The sequence below is a fragment of the Primulina tabacum genome, chromosome 8, assembly GCF_025594145.1.
Source record: "Primulina tabacum isolate GXHZ01 chromosome 8, ASM2559414v2, whole genome shotgun sequence".
Taxonomy (NCBI): Eukaryota; Viridiplantae; Streptophyta; class Magnoliopsida; order Lamiales; family Gesneriaceae; genus Primulina; species Primulina tabacum.
The window spans coordinates 35,448,799-35,471,316 of NC_134557.1; the positions used below are offsets into that span (position 1 = coordinate 35,448,799).

Here is a 22,518-nt window from a genome sequence, read left to right on the forward strand (position 1 = left end):
GTAAAATGTAAGATAAATACAAACTTGATGACAATGTTTGCAATTTTAGAGGTTTTTGGATTTTTTTTTTTTAATTTTCACAAACCTCAAGGGAGTAAATGTGCCATTTAATTATAATTAAATTTAATTTTTTTTTGTTAGTGTGACAAACCTCATAGGAATAGGAAGTATATAATAACAAATGGAACAATCATGGTGTGTGTGATGTGTTCTTGTTTCTCATTTTTTTAAAGGTGCTTTAGTTGTTTAATGCAAGTGATTTTAAATATTTGAAGTAATTATATTATATGTATAATTTAATATAATTGTCGCAAGGAAACTTACAATATATATATATAATTAGTTATCAAGAAGAATAATTTAGGGAAACAATCAAAATAAAAGACCAATGGTAAATAATATACAAGAAACTTTTTTAATTTTTTTGAGAATGAAGAATCTTTTATATGTAATAATACCGATAATTTATTTGTCTTTATCGTTTGTGTATAATTCAGTTTCTTGTATTTTTTGTTTTAAATAATTTATATATAAAATTTATATATATATATATATACACACATATATACAGTGGAAAATTATGTGCAATCAATATTTAAGTGATTCACCAGTCTTCTCTTTTTATCATTACAAAATCCAATACAGAAGCAGTTTTAAGACAATTATGTGAGGTGTGAAGACATATTATGTATTTAAAATAATAATTATTTTTTTCTCTCTTTCATCATAAATATATATTTTTTCAAAATCTAACATTCATAAATACTATCTGATTTAAAATCAAAATTCATATTGAAAAAAGAAAAATCAACAACTCTGAAGAAATATACAAGATTTGAATTAACAATGATGAAATTTAGTACCTTCCTTTTGATTGAAGACATGACCTTAATAATCTGACACATACTTAGATCTAACACATAACAAGGAAGAATAAACCCCCAATAATAATTTTTTTTTTAAAAAAATTATTTATAAAACAGAATCAATTCACTACTAAATGCAATCAAATCAACCCCCTATACTATGCTGTACATAATATATAATTCCATTTGATTTCCTATCTTGTTCCAAACTCCTATACACATACACATTGCTGCATTTTTCTTACCTCGTCCTCACTGTGATCCAATCACCAGATGACTCAAAGCTTCTTTCAGATACATCTCTCGCCACCATTTTCTTCAACCTCTCCGAAAATGGAGTCGACCCCCCAGAGCACTCATCATCATCTGAAACATAGCCAACATCCAAAACACTTGAAGGTGAAAATGCATCTGCTTTTCTCGAAAACAAATTCCCCAGTCTCACATCAATGAATGGATGATCGAGCAATTCTTGACTTGTCCACCGTTTTCTTGGATCAGTCTGCAAGCATTTTTCCAAAAAGTCTAAACCCTCCTTGGAAAAGTCTCCTGGAAACTGAGGTACTTTATCCCCTCTTGAAATCTTGAGAATACCATCCATTGGATTTGATAGATCAACGTGCCAACCCGGTTTTCCTGTCGCCATTTCAATAACCGTGCAGCCTAAAGACCATATATCTGAAGAAAAATCCAACCCTTCATTTCTCAATACTTCAGGAGCCATCCAAAGAGGTGTCCCTCCGAGACAAGCATCCCAAGATTTCAATGAAGTCTTCACTTTTTTTTTACCATCATAAATTTTCTTGGCAGCTCCAAAATCTGCCAATTTAATGTTTCCTGATAAGCCTAACAGCACATTCTTGCATTTTAAATCCGAATGCACAATCCCATTTTCATGCAAATACTTCAAACCTCGGAGAATACCCCTCGTGTACAAACGAATAACTCTCTCATCCATCGTCCCTCCAAATATTTTTGACACATCTGATAAGCTTCCTCCAGCCATGTACTCGAGGAAAATGGTATGTTTCTTTTCACCATTTCTCCCAAAAGAGAAATCTTTTCCTATGCATTTGACAACATACGGAGAATCCAAATTATCAAGAATATTAGCCTCATTCTTAAGCGACAAAATTCCAGATTCTGATGTTGCAGATTTTGCAACAAAAAGGGATCCTGTAGCATTATCCATTGCTAAATGGACAGTACCAAATGAGCCGGATCCGATCACCTTCCCTTTCACCCACTCAATGGGCTGAAGTTGAAACGAACACCGCCATTTTCCACACATTTTTTTCTCACTTAATTGTATACAAGCACCACACAAAAATCAACACTACTTGTGTTCCAATTTCTAATTTGGGTTGCAGAAACCCATACGCATAGAGTAATTTGCAATCCTTCAAGATGCATGCAGGCGTCAAGATTTCTTGAAATCAACCAAAGTTGTGCAAACACAAAAAAAAAATCAGAAGTGAAACAAGATGACAGAACTCAGAAACTTCACGAAAAAGAACAGATATATGAGTGCTCTCACCTTTACTGTTAAAAGTCTGATGGGAAATCTCGAAGAAATTATCTGAAGTTTGACAGGAAAGAACGGTTTCCGTGTAATGAAAACCGCCCTTTCATGAACAAAGATTAACTACTCGTGCACCAGAGCAGATCAAATATTTATTTGCTTCTATTTTCAAGAATGACAAAGAAAATGGATATACAGTTACTATTTAAGGAATGTGAATAAATAAAGTAAGAGTGTGATTGGTGATCCAAGAATGCTGGATTTCTTGAATTGTGATTGGATAGGACAGAACTATCAGGGAATGGCTAAAAGAGGGGTGGATTAATTAGTCCAAACCCAATAATGAAAATTTATATTGACGGTAGCACAAAATAATTTATTCCCTAGACAAAAATTGAAATCCGTACAAGGGGAAGAAGCTTTTCAATATCCTTTAATTAAAGTACATTATCAAACGTCGAAGAATTGAACAAAAATGAAAAATAAAATAGCCCAATGTTCTAACCTTGAAGCTGACAGATTTCACATAAGAGAAATTTCCTTCGAACAAATTATAGGAACAATCTCATGGATATCTGTTTATTACATGCATTCACCATGTGCAAAAACGACAAGAATCAATAAGACTTCATCAACTAATTCTACACCCTTCTTATGAATCATTAAGCTGTAACTGCATTGCAAAAGCAATTTTCAGGCAGTCATCCTTTTACAAGTATAATCAAATATAACCTGGAAAAGACTCCTGGAATCAGCTTCATCCGGCAGTTTCAGGAGGCGTGCCACTCTGGAAAAACCAGCATGTTGTCTGACCACAGATTCTGCTTTTATATCTGGCTTCATTTCTTTCTTTGGAATCTTAGGCTGTGTTAATGCCCATTGCATAGCCCAAATAGCTAGTGGACGCATATAACAAAGAGATCTATATTGGCCATTGAGATTCCAACCTTCTGGCGTCTGGAAACCATATCTGTCAAAAAAAAAATTAAGTCACTGAGTACAAAAGAAATGGTGTAAGGTTGTTGAAATGCTCCGATACTTAGATATAAGGAGGAAGATGGTGATTTTTTTACTCACCCCCTGCCTTCTGTGGACCAAGCAACATCATATACACCTTTTGCAGTCTTAAATGCTGTTTCTAACATGTTTTCATGAATCATGCCTGCTGCAACAGCATATGTAACCCCACTCCAAATTTCCCTTGACTGCATACAACACATATCGGGTTCTCCATTTGGGAGCATCCCATTTGCTGCTCCTCGACTTCCATCATTGACCTTTAAGACATTGAAGTTATAGACCTTATTAAGTGCCGTTTTCACCTTTTCTTCATCAACAATGGGCGAAAGACCACAAGCTCGAGCATACCTACAAAATATGTTACTAATTAGAGAAGGCACGTAAGGCAACTTTCTTCCATGGCTACTTGCACTGTAACAAAAAATAAAAGTGAAATTGTAACATGAGGAAGGATTTCAAGCAACAGACCATTGTCCAGCCAACTGATCAGCTTGAATGGATGAGCTTGTGCTGCTGCCGCTGCTATCATAGTTGAAATAAGAGCCATTCCATAATTTTTCATATACTTTCTTAGCTTTCTGAAACCTAAACCAAAAGTAATCCTCTGAACCCTTGTCTCCAACTATTTGAGCGAGTTCTGAAGCAGCTTGTAAAGCTGCCACCCATAGCCCGCCACAATATGCACTCACACCCGATACAGACCATGTATCATATGTCTGATCAGCAAACCCTTCATTTTCTATCATGCCATCCCCATCCTTATCAAACTGTTCCATGTAAGCTAATGCAACATAAACTGATGGCCATACAGCTTGTGCAAAATCTTTATTGCCGGTGGCCACCACATCTCTGTAAACTTGGAGCACAAACTTTGGATTTAAGTCTTTCCACCTATCCGTATTATGAAGGTTATAAAAATTTAATTCAAACCACGGGTCGTTCATTCCAATATCGTGAGGAACGGCTCCAAGAACCTTTCGCTCAACAGATGTCCCATCCAGCAGAAGTGACATCTTACTAGGATCATGCATCATTACAGCAGCTGCAATGTCTCGCTGTATGCTAAGTTCAAGCTTTGGGAACAACATAGCTAATGCAAATGACGCATAGAAATGAACATCATATGTGTTGCACATGTGATATTCAACCCCTTCAAGATACAAGAACTGGCCAACATTTTCCTCTCCTTTCTGAAGCAGATTTGTTCCCAAAGCAGAAGTTGTCGTTATTTCCTGGAGTAATGAGGTCATTCTTTCAAGAATGTTAATTGCCGTGTCATTTTTCTCAGATGTATTATTTCTCTTTTTACTATCCCAATTGGAACCATCAAGTGAAAACCTTCTTGATCCAAATGAAGTCAAACTATGTGTTGGTGGAGATCCATCTGGAATGGAAAGGGCAAAAAACAAAAGAATCATATCAAAGTTGCTACGCTCTACCTACCTCTGGAAAGCATCATATTTCAATTACCCGTCCAAATTGTTCCTCCTGAGTTAAGGTAGTAAAGCTCGTTGAAAAGTGTGGAAGGATACCTGCATTAGAACACCCGAAAATGCTTGAACTTTGACAGCATGTAGTCAGATTGTATAATAAAAAAATATTAACCATTCAGGAAAACTCTTGTCTTCAAGAACAGGTCTTTGCCAAGCATCGATTTCAGATTCCCACTGGTGATGCCCTAGATTTTTATTTTAAAGAAGTCAAAGTAAAGATTTTCAGGATGGTAAATACTAAATACAGTCTTAGAGAAGCTAGACGATAACGTTTTCTCAGTATAGAAAAATGATAATATATAGCAATCACTAGAACATTTCAAAGAAAAATAAGAGCACAATAAGATTTGAGATACTACCAACAATAGCATCATGGGCAATATTTGACGCCGCATCACTATCAGTACCATAAAATTTGGTGTAACGCCTGATATAAAGTTAAATAAGTCAGTCTGAGTGCATAATCAGTATCTTAATAACGTAAAATAAAGGAAGAAAATAATAGGTTACTGGCCAGCGATAAGTTCTTCCACCAGGAAAGTTTATCTCAGGGCAAGCCCATGTCAATGAAAATGTAACAGTTCGCACTGTTTCTGCTGGAATAGTCAGAGAGGCTGCAATAGCTGCCCCAATGTGCGAACCCGGTTCAGAAGGCTGCGACATTTCTTCAAAATGTAGGTGATCGAAAGATCCTCGCTGATTAGAACAGAACTAGGTCAAAGTTACTCAAGAATGATGATGAAATAAAATAGTGGAGCAAATAGATGAAAAGAAGATACAATATTGTGCATGAATGTAATTGTAGGTGATCGAAAGATCCTCGCTGGTTAAAACAGAACTAGGTCAAAGTTTCTCAGTGATGAAATAAAAATAAGGGAGCAAACAGACGAAAAGAAGATATAGTATATTGCCTGAATGTAAGCACACACATAAAAAACCATCACAGAAGATTTTACATATTATTTTAAGCACGACTATGCTATCTATACACATGGCAGTGCCGAGAAAACATACAATCATTTGATGCATGGCCCAGCACCGCCTTTGTAAATATGTACCTTACCTCTTTAATTTCATGCCACATGTCCCGTGCTGTGATATCGTGGGAGTTTCCAGATATCACAAAACAAGGGCACTCGGAGACACGAACGACATCAGTCTCTTCTGCTGCAATTGCATAAGTTACTTGCGGAAGTTCATTTGAAGTCCTGTATCAATTGAACTCCATGAAACCATACATAAAAGATGCTGATCATAAAAGATACTGAGTCCTCAGGACCAAACATAAACATTTTGAAACACCAACAAAAACATACGTATGGTGCAAGAGAACTCCACGAATGCCATCCTCTGATCTGGGAAAACAACAATCTAGGTCAAACTAGATGCATAAGTTTCTAAAAAGATTAAGCACAGGAAAGAATGATATTGTATTGATAAGCTACAACAACAGGAAGCAAATGATTTGAAGCATCACAAAACTGGTTAACTAACACTCTGCTAAAAAACAATTATCACATGTGAGTAATCCATGCACCATTACCTAAATTTTGAATTGAAATGTTGACCAGAAAGTCCAGAGTCCCCACCAACTGAATTCTAGCAGCAATTTGACAAAAAGAACCATAAAAAATTTCCCTTAAAAACAATTCAAGTATTCAACACATGGTAAATATGCGGAATGGTGTAGTCCGTATCAGTATATATAGCAAACTTTCCAAAATAGATATTCAAGAACACAAGAAAAACAACTTAGGAAAGAAAACTTACTGCCCATGTGAAGAGTAGGGTGACATCTGCTCTCGTTTTCCCCACATTAGACAACTGGATGTAATCAAAATAAACCTCTTCATATCAAGGTTAGACATCCAACTGCTCTGTGCATCTAAGCATTTATTCAGGAGAAGTGCCGACGAGGCAAGAAGTTCTGAGAAATTCTTCATACCGTAAAAGTGAAGACAGTTGCAGGGAAGCTGCTCTCCTTATAATTATGGGGGATAATGGGGGAAATTTGGCGGCATACTATTTTTAGCGCAGGATCAGGTTCACCTTCATTGAATAGAAAAGGTCAATGCCTTGGGATAAGAGTTCACAATCTTGGACATAAAATTGAGAAAAATCAGAGGTAACAAGATCACCATCATATACAGTCCAGGCTCTAGGAAACAACGCATGGTATGTCGAATTTTTCCCTCCCAGAGTCCAGTCCCAAGATCCTATCCCAGAAGATGAACTATCACTGCTTATGCAAATTATTAAAAAAACATTAAATGGTAACACAACAAGTATTCTTTGAAGATAAAAAATTCATTCCTTCAGATACTATGTGCTTACTTCAAAATTTCTGGGTGCTTTGGGCATAGCACACTAGAAAATTTTTCACCATTTGGGCGTGAAACAAATATCTGTATAAATTTAATCAATATGAATATAAATGTCCATGGACAAAAAAAGACACATGAAAGTACAGAAATGTAAAACTTCCTTTCGCATATGGACACTGAACATTGACTGCATAGGAATATATATAAACCGAAAGCTGATAAGCTACAATATTGACTGCAGAGTACACTTTTGATAGGAACTAAATCAGTCCACCAATTTTAGTACTTTACCCATTCCTTTTGTTACATCACACATTATTCTACCAATTTTTCCAAAATGGTAAGTGTATTTCAAACCTATTAGAGCATCAGTCTGACACAGAAAGGGTTGTTTTGTTTCCCTAATTTACACCTGTATCAGTAATTCAATAGCACCAACTTTTGCATGGACAATAAGTGCCTTGAGAGAAGGGACTATTTCATATTGTCCAAGATCAATAAGAACAGCAATATGTTTTCAATATGTTTCAAAAACTGAAAATCACACTGTTAAAACGCCAATGCATGGCACCATCTTCAGAATACAATCATATAATCCACTACCAGCATTTGAATTGCAGAAAAATAAGTCAACCGAGAATCAAATATCATAATATTGTATAAAGTTACAAAATGGTGAATAAAGAGATGTATCAACGCCTTGTGAGAAGACTCATTTATCTCTTACACAAGGCCGGACGTACCATATGTTGTAAGAGTGATCAACCATTTCATGCATGACCCAAAAGAGACACATTTTCGTGCAGTTGACATGGTACTTAAATACTTGAAAGGCAATCCAGGAAAAGGAATTATGTTCAAAAAGGGTAAAAATATGGTACTTAAAACTTACACAGATGCGGATTATGCTGGATGCCTGGATCAATTGGTGACATAAGGTAGATAACAGGGTATTGCACATTCCTTGGAGAAAATCTTGTCACGTGGTGAAGTAAGAAACAAATTATTGTAGCAAGGTCAAGTGCCGAGTCAAAATTCAGAGCCATGGTTAAAGGGGTTTGTGAGTTCCTTGTTAAGGTTATCTTGGACGATCTAAAAGTAAAGATGAGTGGACCTATGAAACTCTAACTCTATTGTGACAACAAGTAAGCTATTATAATTGCTCATCAGCTAGCTGTCACCAAAGGATTAAATGGTCCAATGTTTCAAGAGATTGTGTCCAATTTGGGAATGATAAATATCCATTCACTAGTTTGAGAGGGAGTGTCGAAGATATGAAGATATAATCAGAAATAACGGCTATAATCATATATGATCATATCTTTGTAATTTAGGAAATTATGTAGGATTTGTAAATTAGGATAATTAGGAGTTACCTTAATTAAAGGGATAACAATTATGTTTGTTTTTTTTTTTACTATCTTACTGTGCCTATAAATTGAGTATTAATGAATATATAAATAGTGTGAGCAATATTATGAAAAGTACACTCTTTATTCCCAACAATTATGTTCTTTCTCTTCGTTTGACAAAAACTTACGGAAAATTGGTTTGCAAAAACTGGTCTGTCCTCGCAGATTCTAGGAAACATTTGCCACCGCATAAATGCACCTTTGTAACTTCTCCCAATGCTACCTGCACTGAAAGTTGTGTTTGCTCATGGACACAGATGGAAATTTGGGTAAAAATTTTCAACCTTTGATTTTCATTTCGATCATAAATACGCCATTTTTTCTGTTTTTCGGTTGCCACACAGGATGCAGTTGCATTGCTGAATACCGTTATCCTCAAGACTATATCAAATAAATGAACTTTCTTCGCATATAACAATTTTGTTGGTGTATAAAAAAGCTAATGTTATAATCTTCAGATATCATTCACTATTGTCTTGTTACTCTTGTAACTACGAAAGATTTATGAACAAGTTGTACCATTCACGTAGTGAATAATAAATACAAAGGACAGGGTGTGAACGTTATACCCGATACCACCTACAGGAACCCCATGCAAAGATGTTGTCTGCCGCTTAGTGAAAGGATCAACAAATACTTGCTGCAAGCGTAGGAGTGTTGAGAAATTCCTTCAGAACAAAGATTAATAACTCAACTTTCAGATCCAAAATGGAAAGTTACCCCATATCTAGATTTTTCCTCTCGAAGATACCTCCACAGCCTATAAGCTATCGAGGCCTATAAAACAAAATGTATATTATAAGTTATATACATGGATGAACGAAACACAACTTAAGAAACCAAAGACTTGACATTTAACTGCCTAGGTTCAAAAGACAAACAATCCAGCATTATATCCTAGAATTTTCAAGAGCTTATGTAATTTTTACTGAAACTTAATTTAAAAGGTTTGATTTCAATATTCATTGGACCAAAGACCGAGTAAAAATAAAAAGGCTGATAAAGGACCAATAATAATGAAAATACAGTAGAATACCATGCTCATCTTCTCCCTCAAAGTTAGATCAAATTGAGAAAGTGCTCTCTCCTCATCATTCAGTGTTCGTTTCCAAGCCAGAGATGAAGGTATCCCAGGATCAATTCTGACCTGGAAGCACTTAGAATGAGAAGAAAGAAACCTAATACAGTTTAAGAAGTTAAAAGAGTACATCCTGAATATATCATCCTTGTCAATAACAGCGACCAAGGTAATTTAAGTCAAAAAAATCTCAAAGAAGTAATTAATTATTCCATGTATTTACTGGCACAAAAAATAGACACAAGTCACAAGAAGACATCCTTAAAAAAATGGAATGCCTATTAAGGGGAAATTAGATGCATTATTATTTAAAATAAGATCAGAGTCAAGTTCGATACAGTGCAAGGTCCAAAATCAATTCAACGACAGTTTTTAAGTGGAAATGCCAAATATTCATACTGCATGTAATCTGGAAAAGAGAAACTTAAAAGTACTGATTTGCAATGGCTCCAGCAGATACCATGATTGCGAATACCACCTAATTCTTTAATCCTGAGTAAAAAGTTATGTAAGTTGCCTAAGTGCAGTGCGTGGATACTTTATGGGCAGCCACTTAAATTCTCATTATCTCTCAAACATGTGTTGAAGCAAAAATTGGATTTAATTATATTCATATTTCAATGCACATGAGTTTAACATGTCATTGAGTATGTTTGTCTGGAGCAACAATATGCAAACCATTATTATGCACTTCAACAACCAAGTTCTGAATGTCATAGCGGGTAAGTATCTCAGTCCCAATTTCGTTGAGAAACAATTTAATGGGACCACAAGCTTAACACTCAATTACCTGCTGGAGGCCATCCATTTGAAGTACATGCTTTTGGAAATTTAATAACCAAACTTACTGACGTTGCAAAGAAAAACATAAGGAATTCGTATTGATCCCAACATAAGGAATGAGACGGGCTCTGAAGTCAAGCAATTGGACATAAGTGACATGTGGATCTACCTTATCATTATGCAAAGCTGATTTCCCTTCTCCATTAGATACATATTCTGACATAGTGCCTACAAACAAGGATGGAACACAATGAGCTGAAATAGCATTGACTAGTCATCTGCAGCCAAATTATGAACTCCCGCTACCCATTTTCTACATTCTTGACTCTACAAATACATTAAAATTGGGGTACAACTCCTGGAGAGGAAAAATCAACAACCCCTACTGTATGGCAGTATCTCTTCTCATACTCAGATGAAGGGACATGTATACAATTTTTTACACAAAACACACACTTAAACATCCAACTAGCAAAGAGATATACCAATTTCCACTTTAACATATTAAAAAATTTAAAAATTCAACCATGTAAAGCCTAAAAAACAAAACATTCTGAACAAGAGTATCTTATTTGATCCCAACAAGAAAATCCCGGAAAAGGGAAAAGAAAATGAAAGAAATCATATACCCACATAAACCCATTTATAAATTCAATTCAGAAACCAAAAATACCATCTTCAAATCAAATCAAACACAAGCCATAATACTATACATCATTCCCTCGAACTACAAAAGTAAAAACAAACCAGTGAACATAGCAATATAACCAAACGGAGTGTGCACTAATGTATGAAGCAGTATAACTGATCGGAAAGCAGAGAATCTAACCAGAGAGAATATGCAAAGGTCCCTTCATTAGTGTCCAAGAATGGTGGGGCGTGAAGCCAAAACGCAAGTTCGGTGTGAAGCAACAAACAAATTTGAAGGTAATAAATTCTGGGATTTGGTTGTTTTCGTTTTCCAACGAATTATTGATTGAATTAAACTCTTTAATTCATAGTGGTTAATCATTGATCTTCCAAATGTAAGATGGTAGCCCACTTTTTTGCTTAAAATATTTCAAGTTTGATTAAAATTTCCAAAAGGTAATCTAAAAACAAACCAATGGTTCTAAATTTAAACATTATATTATTTTATAGCATAATGCTTCAATTTGTCCCCACTATGTATACTGCACACCAAACCTTCTTTATGTTATTTAGTTTATTAATTAGTTTCAATTTTTAAAATAAATCGGATTCACTCGTCTCATGTGTATTAATATCTGAGACAGTCTCAATATAATGATTAACCTGGTTAATTCTAATCTAAGTCTCATAACATGACACCTTGGAGTATTCTTATAAAAATTGTGAGTGAATTGAATACTGAAAATATTTGTTTAACATAAAAGTACAAAAATATTAAGATTGTGTGTATCAAATTTAGGTGTTATCTGTAGGTGCTGTAACATCTATTCACAACATGCAACGAAATATATTAATTAAACACACAAATAAAATTTAATGAATAAAATAAAACATAATAAATCATATACAAGTATAAAAACTTGTGTGGTGCCTCAAAGTAAAATAATTCAGTAGAAAACTTATCAGTTTACAAAAATAATACTAGTGAACAAATAAAAATTAACTCCCTTAACAAGTCAAGGAAGCAAATTGCATCTCAAATAAACAAAAATAAAAACCACTGTATGCAACATGTAAACTCCAGGAAATTTAAACTGCGTAATATGAATGCATGCAATCTGGGATTTTTTATTTAAATAATGTGTTTATTATTTTAATACATTTAATGCATAATTATTGCATGATTAAGGTTTATTTCACGATTATTTTAAAGTTCCATGCATTAGGATTTTAAGTAGCATTTCGCGCTCGAACGAGGAACGGAAACCGGGGATATTCAGGAAAAATATTTTTATTGAATAATTATTTTTTATTATTTAATATGAGGTGTTTTTAAATATGATTTTTGAAAATTGGGTTTTGGTGAGTATTTTTACTCATCGGGTCATATTTTTTAACCGGTACGCAAATTTTAAGGAATCAGAGAACTTTTTGAGGGTTCGGACAATATTTTCAAAAACGTACCTAAACGAAATAATTTTTGGGAATGCTTTTAGGTTTGTTGGGTTTGTTTTAATGCTTAATAGGCTCAACACTTTTTTTATCTCTTAATCCTTATTTTTGGCCCATTAATGCATTGTTTAACACTTAATTATAACCTAAACTAATCCTAACCCTAAACTAAAGCATTCAGCCGCCCACCCCTTAGTTTTTAGCAGATTTCTCTCGTTTTCAGCAGCAGCCATCGGCCCTTGGTGGTTTCTTCAAAAAAAGAAACTTCTTCCCGCCTCTCCAGTTCACGTCCCGCGCGTAGATATTCAAGCTTTTGATCATTTAATCGATAAGGCACACCATGTATCTTCCTTTCTCATCATTCATGCTGTAATTATATGCTGATATGCGTGCCATGGTCGAAGGTTTCATAGTTCTTGCATGTTTAAACGTTTATGGTTTCGGTTGTCATGATTTTCGCATGCATTCTTTTCACAACTCACGTTTTTGTTACCATGGTGCAAGGGGCTGGCGAGCAAGGGTCCTAGGAGGCTGTACATGTCGAGGAGTATGGTGTCACTAGGCTGGAGTCGAGACTTTGTGGTATATTGATAGGATCGATTGACGTGTCAAGAGTGTTTAGAAGGGGGGTTGAATAAACACTCTCAATTAATATTGGTCTTATCGAATTTTTGAGTTCAGTTTGGTGACAAACTGATTCTCGAAATCTTGTTGGTCAATATCAATCAGTTAAACTGAGGTAGTTGCGGAAGGTAACTGACTGACAGATATAATACAGAACTGAAATAAAATACACAAGGATTGTTTCTGGATGTTCGGAGAATTCAATTACTCCTACGTCACCCCTTCTATCACAAGGATATGATTTCCACTAAAAGACTTTGATCCAATACAACACTTGTACAGACCCAATTCAGTTAGGACTTACCCACTGCCTAAACTGAAACTCTTAGTATTACAAAATGATCTCTGTGCGTAACTGATCTTAGCACTATTGAATTAACAAATATTACAGAGTGCTAGTTTGCTCAACTTGTAGCCTTGATTGCTACGAATAAATCAAGTAAGAGTGAGCTGAGATTTTGACAGAGTAATAGCAAGTCTTGAATGATGTATCGTCACTTCTTCTTTTTCTTCTGCCATATTTATACTCTTCTTTTCCAACGGTAATCTTGAGATAAATTTGAATCTTTGTATCCGTTGGTTTCCACTTGATTATTCCTTCGATATTGTTTGCTTCATTTATTGTAATTCGGCGTCTTAATTGCTTTGTCCGGAATACGTTGTTTTAAGTAGTCTTGGTTGTTGTGCGGTGCTCTTGTAATCTGTTATGTCTTCTTTGTCCTTTCCCGAGACATCTTCAGTTGAGATACTTTGAGGCATTCGGCTGAATGTTTTAACTGATCAGTTCCAACTGATCGTTTACTCTGTATCATTGTATTAGCTGATTTCAGTTGATAAGTTCAGTTTCCGAATTTGCTTGCGCGTATCAGTTGATTCATATTTTGTTAATCGATTGATTCATGTTTTGTCAAACTCCAGAATCTAGTTTCCAACAATTTCCCCCTTTATGGTGTTTGACAAAACCAAGTGATTTAAGATCGAATAATTGAGCTCTTTGTAGATAATAGATTACGCAACTGAATCATAAAATAACTGGATTCCTTGTAGATAACATAAAATCTGAGAATATTATATCAGTTGATTCTAATAATCTGATTAATTCTTCTTCAGCTGCTGTTCTTCCCCCTTTTTGTCAAACAACTCCATTTTGTCTGATAACTTTCGAACGTCAATGGAAAGAATTTTTACATCTGATGAGATACTTGTGGCAACAGTTGTGAGGGAGGTCTGTAGCAATTCTATTTTATTTGAAACAGAGGTTTCCAGTCGTTCAACTCTCTGACTGATTACATCCTGAGTTGTAAAGAGTGAGTTAACTAGCCCCTTCTTTATTTCATGCACAGTTCTGCTAAGAGAGTCCATGTTGGCTTGAAGAGCGTTTAGTTTCGCCGAGTCAAATTCAGTCGAAGAATCTAATTTGACAGTATGAGACAGTTGTTCAAATTGAATTTTCTTGATTTCAGCGAGCATCTGCTGCATATTGTACTGTATGTTCTGGATTTCTTCAAGAACAACATCCATTTATGTGGATTGAATTGGAGGTCGCTGACTGGGCGTTTCTGAATGCTTCGATGTTTGTCCAAAAAGAACTAATGCTTGATTAGTTTCCATTGTTCCAGCCATAGGCTGAGCTGGAATGTTTTCTTGAATTTGAGATGATGAACGTTGGTTTTGATCAAGAAATGGACTGTCTGGCTGAATGATGGAGATGGATGGTTCATACATAGGGGCCTCATGTGGAGAATTAACTGAAATTTGTTCTTGCTCCTTTGATTCAGTGAGCAACTGACCTTCTACATGTTCAGCAGTTTCTTGTTCTGAGGGTTTTGCTTGTTCATCAGTTTGAATATCTTGTTCAGCAGAAGTTTCTGGCTGAACTGGTGCTTCAGTTTGAGCTTTTTCCGATTCAGTTATTTCTTTTTCTGAAGTTTGGTTTGGCACTTCAGTTTGATCTTCAGTTTGAGCAGATATAAATTTTTCAGCAATAAGTGACTCAGCTGGTGCTTCAGATGATATCTTAATGTCTTGCTCTGGTTGTTCAGCTGAATGGGTAATTGAGTCATATTGTATTTCCTCTAGCTGAGCTTCCAAGGTAACAGCTTGAATGATTTCATCAATTTTTGCCAAGGATAGTTCTGCTTCAGAATATAGCTGATGTTCTGTCTGAGAGGATTGAGGTATTCCCTGAACTGGCTTTTCAGTTGCCTGTTGTGGAGATGGTTCTTTTTGTGGAGAGAAGGATAAATCGTTTTCAATATTTGAGTTGGGGGGTTTGTCATGAAGAACTAGTTCCTGATCTTCTTCCCAAAATCTGATTTCACTCTGCAGACTACTAAGATCTGTGTCCAGTTGAGTGAACACTGCTCTATCATTGTATGTAGTTGGACTTGTGGGATTGTAGTTGGACTTCAGCTTTGCTACCATTCTTGTTAGCTTTTTGACGCGAATCTGATTAAAGAAATATCTTTGCCTTTCTAATGCCTGTGGAATTGTAGCAGTTTTGACTACTTTCATCACAATTGATTCTAGCTTGATGAACTTTTTCAGTTGAGATCTATGCTTCAGTTCTTTGGCAAAGATTTCTGTTCTGAAACTTTTCCAACAATCAAAAGATTTTAATTGTGATGTGGCAAATGCATTGACCTGTTCCCAAACTAGGTCAATGTGTGTTTGAATGACATTGGATGGCCGGGGTTCTTCAACCAGCTTGCCTTTTCCTTTGTCAGCTGAGAGAATGTGAGGAAGATCCATTCTAGAATGTGTGGAGTGCACTGGTTTCCTTAATATTACACCTTTAGATCTGGCTCTAGGCAGGATGGTAAGGCGATTTACAAGAGTCAAGGGAGCTCTTACCTTAGCTGGTGTCTTTGCTTTGGTAACTGAATCATCAGGTGAGACTACTTGCAAAGGGATAGCCTGAATGGGCTGTTGAGCAGCCGATTGAATAATTTTCTCAGGTGGAATGACTTCCACTGTGGTTATTGGTTTGGTTCTTTGAGTCCTTGGTCTCTTGACAAGCTTAGGGGAAGGAGTTTTCTCCGAATCTGATTCAATGAGAATCAGTTTCCTTTTTGCTGTTTTGACCTTCTTGACTGATGATGGCTCAACCTCTATTTTGGTTTTTGATGGCAAGGTGTTTTTGGCAGTAAATACCTTGAATTTTGATGATGTTTCAGCATTTTCAGCTACCAAACCCTTCAGTTTTAACAGATAACTGATTTGGATGGCGAAGCCACATGACTGTTTGGATGACTTGAGCATATTCTTCAAGATGTTAAAAAGAGTATATCTCCAATTTGCTTTCTTTTCACCCATGATTATGGTCATTACCTGGAATTTTTCGAGTGTAAGAGCAGCATAAGAACCGGCTTTTGCTAATATTCCCTTTGCCACGATATCAGCTAACAACTGAATTTCTGGTTTCAGTTCCTTCTTTGGATCGGAAACCTTGATTTTCCGTCTATCAGCAGATAGTCGAGACTGCATTTCTTCAATGTCATGAGTTTTTACTTCAGAAAAGCTGACATAACCATCAGTTGGCAAAGAGAAGATTTCTCCGAAAGCTTCTTCAGAAAGGAGTAGCAACTGATCATTGATAGTCACAGAGATAGTGTCATTAGCAGTGATAAATCCCTTCCGATAGAATTCATTGACCTCCTTGAGGTATATCTTCTGAGAAGATTGTCCCAAGAACATCCTGAGACCTGCCGACTCAAGCTTTAGAAATACATTCTTAACGTCTGCTTCTTGAATCGATAGAACCGAGTTAAAATCGATGACCATCGCATTCAAGATATGGGCTGGGATCTGGTTTGCCATTTCGGAAAGTGTAGTGATCTGCAAATTGAAGAGAATAAGTTCTGAAATTTGTATACTCTTAGAAACTGATTGTAATTGTGAAGAATAGAACTGAAGTGAAGCGGGCAAAATGCTTTTGTTCGTGACTGTTCAAATTCTAGACACGTGTCAGCCCGGGAAAAATTTTGAATAAAAATGTGTGCACGTGTGCTGTAATCGTGTGTATATAATAATGAGCGGTTTTAAAATATGCCACGTCATAAAAATTTAGTCACCTCATTTGATTTGGAATATAATAAGTTTTTAATTGGTTAACTTATGTGAGAAGATTTGTAAAATTTTCAAGCAGAACGATCAGTTGGGAAACTGATTCAAGTCAGTTGAGAATTCACAAACGATTGTCTTCTCAGTTAACGTCTTAAAAACTGACATTCCCCCTAAATTGATGCATATAATAATTAAAGTAGTGCTACAAAATAATTTTAAGAGTCAGAGAGGTTATTGGTTTTGCTGAAACGTTGACGACTCTTCAGCTTTCTTGATATTCTGCTATAAATAGAAATGACTCAATTAGTTTTAGACATATCATCCAAAATATTCAAGATAAAAAATGTCTGATACGGGTGACTCAAGTCTTTCTCCCTTTTCTGTGGAGGCCAGGAAGGCTGAGATAGAAGACGAAGTCTTCTATGAAAGTCTGCATTACTGGGAGCGATTGCAGGAGCTTGAGCTCTTATACAACTCTGGGGAGGCCACCACTCCTGAATTGGTGGCAGAACTGAATCAAGTGCGAAAGCACTTGAATATTGCTGTGTGGGTGGACGTCTTCAAGGACGGTCACATGTATCAGCTGATGCTCCGCAAGGAATTGAAGATCCTGAGGCGCATAGCTCATTCTCACAGCTTTCTCATGACTGCTCCTTCTTCTCTATCTGTTTGGTGTACTCAGCATTCGTTGCATATGCAACTTCTTCAGTTGGTAACTGAATGCAGTTTTCAGCTTCAGTTGATGCCTCGTCAGCTGATATTTGAATATTATCATTTTCCTTTAATAACTGATTGTCAGCATTGACTTCCTGCTCATTTAATTGATCCAATATCTCTGGTTCTGGTGTTTGAAGGATGTTTTGATTATTATGATTTTCATCTTTGTCATCATCTTCCAAACTGATATCTGAAAATCGATCAGCTAGCTCAACTTGATCAGTTGGCTTATCAGTTAGTGCAGTTTCATCAAAATCAACATTCGCAGATTCTTCAACATTTAAAGTTTTCTTATTAAAGACTCTATAAGCTATACTAACTGATGAATATCCAAGGAATATTCCTTCTGCAGATTTGGCATCGAATGCTTTTAAGTAATTTTTACTATTATCATGAATAAAACATCTACAGCCGAATATTTTGAAATAAGTGATTATACTTTTTCTTCCATGCCAGATCTCATATGGTGTTTTCATATGATTCTTATTAATAATTGATCTGTTCTGAGTATAACATGCAGTGTTTACTGCCTCTGCCCAAAATCTTTGAGAAATACCAGAATCAGCAAGCATTGTTCTAGCAGCTTCTTTAAGGGTTCGATTTCTTCTCTCAGCTACACCGTTTTGCTGAGGAGTTCTTGCTGCTGAGAGCTCATGCTTGATTCCAGCATTTTCTAGAAAGCTTGAAAGTGTTTGATTGATGAATTCAGTTCCTCGATCAGATCTGATTCGATCAATCCCAATTGATTTTTCATTTAAAAGTCTTTTAAAGAGTTTAATCAGTTGTGCAGTCCGTATGGTCTTTGGATTTGAGAAAGATAACCCAAGTAAATCTTGAAAAATAATCTACGACCACCAAGGTGTATTTCATTCCCCCTAAGCTCATGACTGGTATTGGACCGAAGAGATCCATGTGCAATAGTTCTAAGCATCGGGATGAAGACTTACGACCCTTGTTTTTGAAAGAAGATCGTACTTGTTTTCCATACTGATATGCTGAGCAAAGTTTTTCTTTTGAAAAATTTATTTTGGGCAAACCAGTTACAAGTTCATGTTCACTCAGATAGGCAATGGATTTAAAGTTTAAATGATTTAACCTTTTATGCCACAACCAGTTTTGAGATGATTTTGAAGCAATAAAGCAGACTGGTGCATGAGGCTGTTCATTCCAACTGACTTTATATGTGTTTCCACATCGTTTGCCAGTTAGTATGATTTCATCAGTTGATGTTTTAACTGAGCATGAGTTTTTATCAAATTGTACCGAGAATCCTTCAGATTCTTACTAATAAAACATCTTTAATAGTAAAGTTATCATGGATAAGCTTACCCTTACCCACGGTTTTACCTTTGGAATTATCTCCGAAACTGATGTTTGGACCACTATATTTGGTCAGTTGAGATAGCACACTTGCATCTCCTGTCATATGTCGTGAGCAACCGCTGTCCAAATACCATATTGAATTTTTATCTGTACCTGTTACCTGCAAGCACACACATAATATGATTTGGTACCCATATCTATTTGGGTCCAAAACTTATTAGTCCCTTTGGAACCCATACTTGGATTAGTCTAACTGACTTTCCAGTGGCTGTATTCCAAATGGTTTTTCTCGGCTTTTGTGTGCTTGGTGAGTAGTGTACAGTTGATACAGTATGTGTTTTAGTCTTATTTAACTGATTGTTCAATCTGTATCTCTTCTGAACTGGCTTGCAGTTATAGTAATTGACATAGCCATTCGAATAGTTTTTGTGAAATCTTTTTGATGACCCGCTTTGTGAATCAGTTGAAAGCTTTTGGCTATAGCCAATCTCATATCTTCTAGCCTTGTTCAACTTCTCAGTAGGTTGTTCAATCAGTTTACTGGGCTCAATTTGTTCTTGTACCACTGCTGATTTGACAAAGTGAATGTACTTCTCTTTGTTCATTGTCAGCTTTGGTTGAGTATCATTTGAAAACGTTTCTCCTTGATTACTGAACCCTAAACCAGTTTTATCAGAAACTGATTTTTGTGAATTCTGCATCTCATTCAGTGCATTAGACGACTTATTCCAAGATTGAATGAGTTCAGTATGTTTTGAATTTTCAAGGATCAATTTCTGGGTCAGTGACTGATCTTTCTTTCTCTCTGCTTTTAACTCAGCAATTTCCCTTTTTAGACTCAACCCATCAACTGATTCATCAGTTTTGGTTTTATTGTCCATGGGATCATTTTGCTTTGACTTTATTTCCTCAAATGATGATGCAAGTTTCTGGTACTCATTTACCATTTCATGCAATGTTAAAATGAGTTCTTCTCGTGTAAAATCAGTTGAACTAAAATCAAATACCTGTTGACTTGTAGATTCTGCTTCTGTATCATTGGTCATTAGACATTTGACTTCCTCTTCATCACTTGAGCTATATGAGCTTTCTGGTTCTGATTCGTCACTATCAGTTTCTACCCATTTGGATTTGTTCTCTTCAGCTAATAGAACCTCATGTTTCTTTTTGTAGGTTTTCTTATCATCTCTGGATCTTCTCTTATGCTCATATGATTTCTTTCTTCTGTCAGTTGATCATTGACTGTCCTTTTAGGTTTAGGACAGTCAGCAATATAATGACCTGTTTTGCCACAATTGTAGCAAGCATTTATTTCTTCTTTGGAATTGTTTCTCTGGTATTGCTTCTGAAAGTTTCCTTGGTTCTTTCTCATGAACCTCCCAAACTTTTTGATGAATAATGACATAGCATCATTGCTTAACTGATCGGTAGATTTCTTGACTGAACTGGTTGATTCAGTTCTTACAGCTGCTAGAGCAGTTGTAGCTGTAGGGTAAATGGTTCTCCTTCTCTGCTCTGCAATTCAAATTCATAAGCCTTTAAATCAGCAAATAGTTCATGAAGTTCGATCTGGTTCAAGTCTTTAGATTCTCTCATAGCCATAGTTTTGACATCCCATTCCTTTGTAAGACATCTCATCACTTTTAGTGCAACCTCTTTGTTAGTATACACCTTTCCGAGTGCATTTAATTCATTTACAATACTGCTCATCCTTTCATCATACTCATTCATTGATTCTCCAACCTTCATTTTGATATTGTCAAATTTCTGAACATCAACAGAGAGTTTATTTTCTTTTGTTTGGTCATTTCCTTCATATAACTGAATCAACTTTTCCCAAATTTCTTTTGCTGTTTTGCACATCTTTATTTTGTTGAATGTTGCTTTGTCCAGTGTTTTGTATAGAGTATCTTTGGCCACATTGTCAAGATTGGCTTTTCTTTTGTCCTCAGTTGTCCACTCTTCTCTGGGCTTTTGAATTCTCTGTGGTGCCCCTTCAGTTATGGCAATTGCTGTATTTACTTTTAGAATCTTCATGGGTCAGTCTGTTTTGACATACCACATGTCATCATCTTGTGCAGCTAAGTGAGCCTGCATTCTGATTTTCCAGTCATCGAAATCTTCTCTTGAGAACATAGGAATTTTATTGAATGAAGTCATGCTAGCAGATTTATAGATCAGAAGTATTCAAGAACAAGATTCAACCGCTCTGATACCACTTGATAGGATCGATTGACGTGTCAAGAGTGTTTAGAAGGGGGGTTGAATAAACACTCTCAATTAATATTGGTCTTATCGAATTTTTGAGTTCAGTTTGGTGACAAACTGATTCTCGGAATCTTGTTGGTCAATATCAATCAGTTAAATTGAGGTAGTTGCGGAAGGTAACTGACTGACAGATAGAATACAGAACTGAAATAAAATACACAAGGATTGTTTCTGGATGTTCGGAGAATTCAATTACTCCTACGTCACCCCTTCTATCACAAGGATATGATTTCCACTAAAAGACTTTGATCCAATACAACACTTGTACAGACCCAATTCAGTTAGGACTTACCCACTGCCTAAACTGAAACTCTTAGTATTACAAAATGATCTCTGTGCGTAACTGATCTTAGAACTATTGAATTAACAAATATTACAGAGTGCTAGTTTGCTCAACTTGTAGCCTTGATTGCTACGAATAAATCAAGTAAGAGTGAGCTGAGATTTTGACAGAGTAATAGCAAGTTTTGAATGATGTATCGTCACTTCTTCTTTTTCTTCTGCCATATTTATACTCTTCTTTTCCAACGGCAATCTTGAGATAAATTTGAATCTTTGTATCCGTTGGTTTCCACTTGATTATTCCTTCGATATTGTTTGCTTCATTTATTTTAATTCGGCGTCTTAATTGCTTTGTCCGGAATGCGTTGTTTTAAGTAGTCTTGGTTGTTGTGCGGTGCTCTTGTAATCTGTTATGTCTTCTTTGTCCTTTCCCGAGACATCTTCAGTTGAGAGACTTTGAGGCATTCGGCTGAATGTTTTAACTGATCAGTTTACTCTGTATCATTGTATCAGCTGATTTCAGTTGATAAGTTCAGTTGCCGAATTTGCTTGCGCGTATCAGTTGATTCATATTTTGTTAATCGATTGATTCATGTTTTGTCAAACTCCAGAATCTAGTTTCCAACATATATTATGTAGGCCGAGATGTGTTGGCCAAG

The 22,518-nt window shown here is 35.8% G+C and overlaps 2 protein-coding genes across 5 annotated transcripts; both read right to left on the reverse strand.

Moving 5' to 3' along the window:
• Nucleotides 1-965: 965 nt before the first annotated feature.
• On the reverse strand, nucleotides 966-2,629 carry LOC142553968 (mitogen-activated protein kinase kinase kinase 20-like). Its single transcript, XM_075664546.1, has 2 exons — nucleotides 2,404-2,629; nucleotides 966-2,295 (listed from the first exon to the last, which is right to left on the reverse strand). The coding sequence occupies exon 2, from the start codon at nucleotides 2,155-2,157 to the stop codon at nucleotides 1,108-1,110; it is 1,050 nt and encodes a 349-aa protein (XP_075520661.1). The 5' UTR covers nucleotides 2,158-2,295; nucleotides 2,404-2,629; the 3' UTR covers nucleotides 966-1,107.
• Nucleotides 2,630-2,908: 279 nt separating this feature from the next.
• Nucleotides 2,909-11,490, reverse strand: LOC142553967 (uncharacterized). 4 transcript variants are annotated; one of them, XM_075664542.1, is made up of 20 exons: nucleotides 11,328-11,490; nucleotides 10,668-10,726; nucleotides 9,674-9,784; nucleotides 9,358-9,414; nucleotides 9,207-9,277; nucleotides 8,766-8,865; nucleotides 7,236-7,306; nucleotides 7,040-7,140; nucleotides 6,847-6,950; nucleotides 6,672-6,725; nucleotides 6,445-6,500; nucleotides 6,218-6,256; nucleotides 5,965-6,109; nucleotides 5,416-5,597; nucleotides 5,261-5,328; nucleotides 5,014-5,086; nucleotides 4,879-4,940; nucleotides 3,877-4,792; nucleotides 3,466-3,756; nucleotides 2,909-3,358 (listed from the first exon to the last, which is right to left on the reverse strand). In XM_075664542.1, exons 1-20 carry the CDS (start codon nucleotides 11,353-11,355, stop codon nucleotides 3,082-3,084), a joined length of 2,865 nt encoding a protein of 954 aa, XP_075520657.1. In that variant the 5' UTR covers nucleotides 11,356-11,490; the 3' UTR covers nucleotides 2,909-3,081. The 4 variants fall into 4 exon arrangements, with proteins under 4 accessions (XP_075520657.1, XP_075520658.1, XP_075520659.1 ...); XM_075664543.1 differs by having other exon boundaries at nucleotides 11,246-11,472; XM_075664544.1 differs by having other exon boundaries at nucleotides 11,304-11,328.
• Between the last annotated feature and the right edge of the window lie 11,028 nt (nucleotides 11,491-22,518).